Genomic DNA, 2385 nt, shown 5'->3' with positions numbered 1-2385 from the left:
TGTTCGCTTATTTCTTATATCATTTTAATCAATATTGTCTATCACTGTGTGTCGCGATACAATGTTGTTTTTTTGCTGTCTAGAAACTTTTTCCTATACTTTTCAATCAAATGCAATGAAGTATTGTTTAAGCTTGGAGGTTGTACATTTTTGGGGTGTCTTAGCATTAAGAAGACTAAATTATCGGCAATAAAATTTTGACCATATGAAACTTTTTTTTTTAGTTTTCGTTTATTATAAACGATGCAAACTTCAACCAAAATATACGATACCCCCCCCCCCATCTGCATGGTGCTTTCTCTATTGTTGTTAACATGGGTAATAATGCTTTCACAGCCCCCCCCCCCCCCCCCCCCCCCCGAATGTATCAGAGAACGTAAACAGAGTTTTCTGAACTCCAGAAACATTCTAAAAAGGCACAATTGTAGTTCTTTAATTCCAAAAGCTGAATTTTGCAAATTTTTCTGAATAAAATTAAATATCAGAGATTAAAATTTCTTTATCTAAACGCGAAGAAACATGACATTATGAAGACGTCACTGAGAAAATTGTTTTCATCATATCAAAATCAGCATTTTTGCCTGTTTATTAGGAATTATAACACAGTTCAAAGGGAAAGCAGAGCGAGATGTCTGCGAAATTTCAAAAATTTTCGGAACTTAGTTCGAGACAGAAGAGAAGACGATTGTTAACTATTCGTGAAAATAGACATAATGTTGAACCGGATTCTGATGATTCTACCGCTGATGAGCCCGAAATATTTCAAGGACTACCATTGGACGTTTTTCCTGCTGAAGATATCCAATATGCCCTTGAGGAACATGTTTCTAATTCTGATGTTGATGAAGAAAGTCAAAGCTCTAATGAGGAAGACATCAATGAAGATTTGGAAGATGATAATATTCCTCCGAGAATTATAAACGACGATGCTACTAGCGGGTTAAGTGATTCAGAAGACGGGAACGCAGAAATGGAGATTCAACCAAATCTGGCACTAGAGTTCAACAAATAGCAGGTGGTGAATATCTGCATATTGGTTTTAAAAAGACACTTTTGAAGAAATTGAAAGGTCTTCCTGTAAATATGTTGCCAGAAAATATCATTATCGACTTTAGTACAGATGGTGCTAAAGTGGATGAAGGCCTGGATCAATTCTGGCCACATCAATATAGAATATTAAATATTTCAGACAAAAGACCTATAATAGCAGGCATATTCCAAGGGAGACACAAACCAACCAATCCCTTTGAATTTTATGAACAATTTGTTCAAGAAATTACACAAGTACGTGAAGAAGGTGGAATTTTAATAAGGAATCGACGACTTCCTTTGATATTACGATGCTTCATTGCCGATGCACCTGCGAGGGCATTCGTTTTAAATCACAATGGCCATACTGCGGCACAAGCCTGTTCTAAGTGTAAAGTAGAAGCTCACCGATGTACAGTTGCGGGCGTTGCCGGGACAATGGTCTTCCCAGGCTTTAGACATGAACTTAGAACAGACGATGATTACGAGAATGTCATCGATGAAGATCATCACAAAGGCAGAAGTCCTTTATCGCCTCTGGTGGGATTGGTTACACGTGTTCCATTTGAAGCTATGCATTCTGTTTGATTGGGAAATGTTAAAAAAGTCATTTCTGCACATGTGGAAGGAAAATTTGGATTTCAAAGGTTGAATTGGAGGAAACTGGAGATTTTGAATTCAAGAATGATTATGCTTCAGTCCTACTGCCCATCAGAATTTAATCGTCGCCGTCCAAACGAAATTACCCTGTTCCATAATTTTAAAGCAACTGAGTTCCGGCAGTTTTTATTGTACACTGCACCGGCTGTTTTAAAGAATGTTTTCCATGATGATCATTATCGTCATCTGATGATTCTACATAGCGCAATGCGTCTTCTCATTTCTGAAGACACTCCACGAGATATTTATGCCTACTGCCAACAGGCTCTGGAAACTTACGTAACTCTAAGTGAACAACTATATGGAGAGCAGTTTCTTTCATATAATGTGCATGCTCTTTTGCACTTAAGTGGCAGACGTCGAAGTTCTCGGCCCTTTGGAAAAAAGGGCCATTGGGCTTCCAGAAAAAAGCCGCTGAAAAGGAGAATTTTCAACTAAAAAAGAGAAATTGAAAAAATGGAAAAGATACATTTTCGGTTAAAAAAATCAATTTAAAAGAAAAAGTTAATTTTCTATGAAAATACTTAAATTTTCTACAAAGCAGTTAAATTATCAACCAAATAGTTTCATGTTTAGCTAAGAAACCGAAATTTTTACTAAAACAAAGGGATTTTTAATTCAAAGAAACAAATTTTCAACAACAAAAATAGTTGAGTTTTCATCCAAAAAAGATTTCGACTTGAATTATCAAAAACC

The 2385-nt window shown here is 36.2% G+C and overlaps 1 protein-coding gene across 1 annotated transcript; it reads left to right on the top strand.

Annotated features, from left to right (window-relative positions):
* The first annotated feature begins 1083 nt into the window (after positions 1-1083).
* Positions 1084-1617, top strand: LOC117182606. The gene has a single exon (XM_033375705.1). The coding sequence runs from the start codon at positions 1084-1086 to the stop codon at positions 1615-1617; it is 534 nt and encodes a 177-aa protein (XP_033231596.1).
* Positions 1618-2385: the final 768 nt, after the last annotated feature.

This window comes from Belonocnema kinseyi, chromosome 2 (assembly GCF_010883055.1).
Source record: "Belonocnema kinseyi isolate 2016_QV_RU_SX_M_011 chromosome 2, B_treatae_v1, whole genome shotgun sequence".
NCBI classification, from domain to species: domain Eukaryota; kingdom Metazoa; phylum Arthropoda; class Insecta; order Hymenoptera; family Cynipidae; genus Belonocnema; species Belonocnema kinseyi.
This window is presented reverse-complemented; position numbering and strand designations above follow the sequence as displayed.

Bases quoted from the DNA above. Each gene is read 5' to 3' on its own strand.
- LOC117182606 (XM_033375705.1), top strand. From the start codon at position 1,084: ATGTTGCCAGAAAATATCATTATCGACTTTAGTACAGATGGTGCTAAA.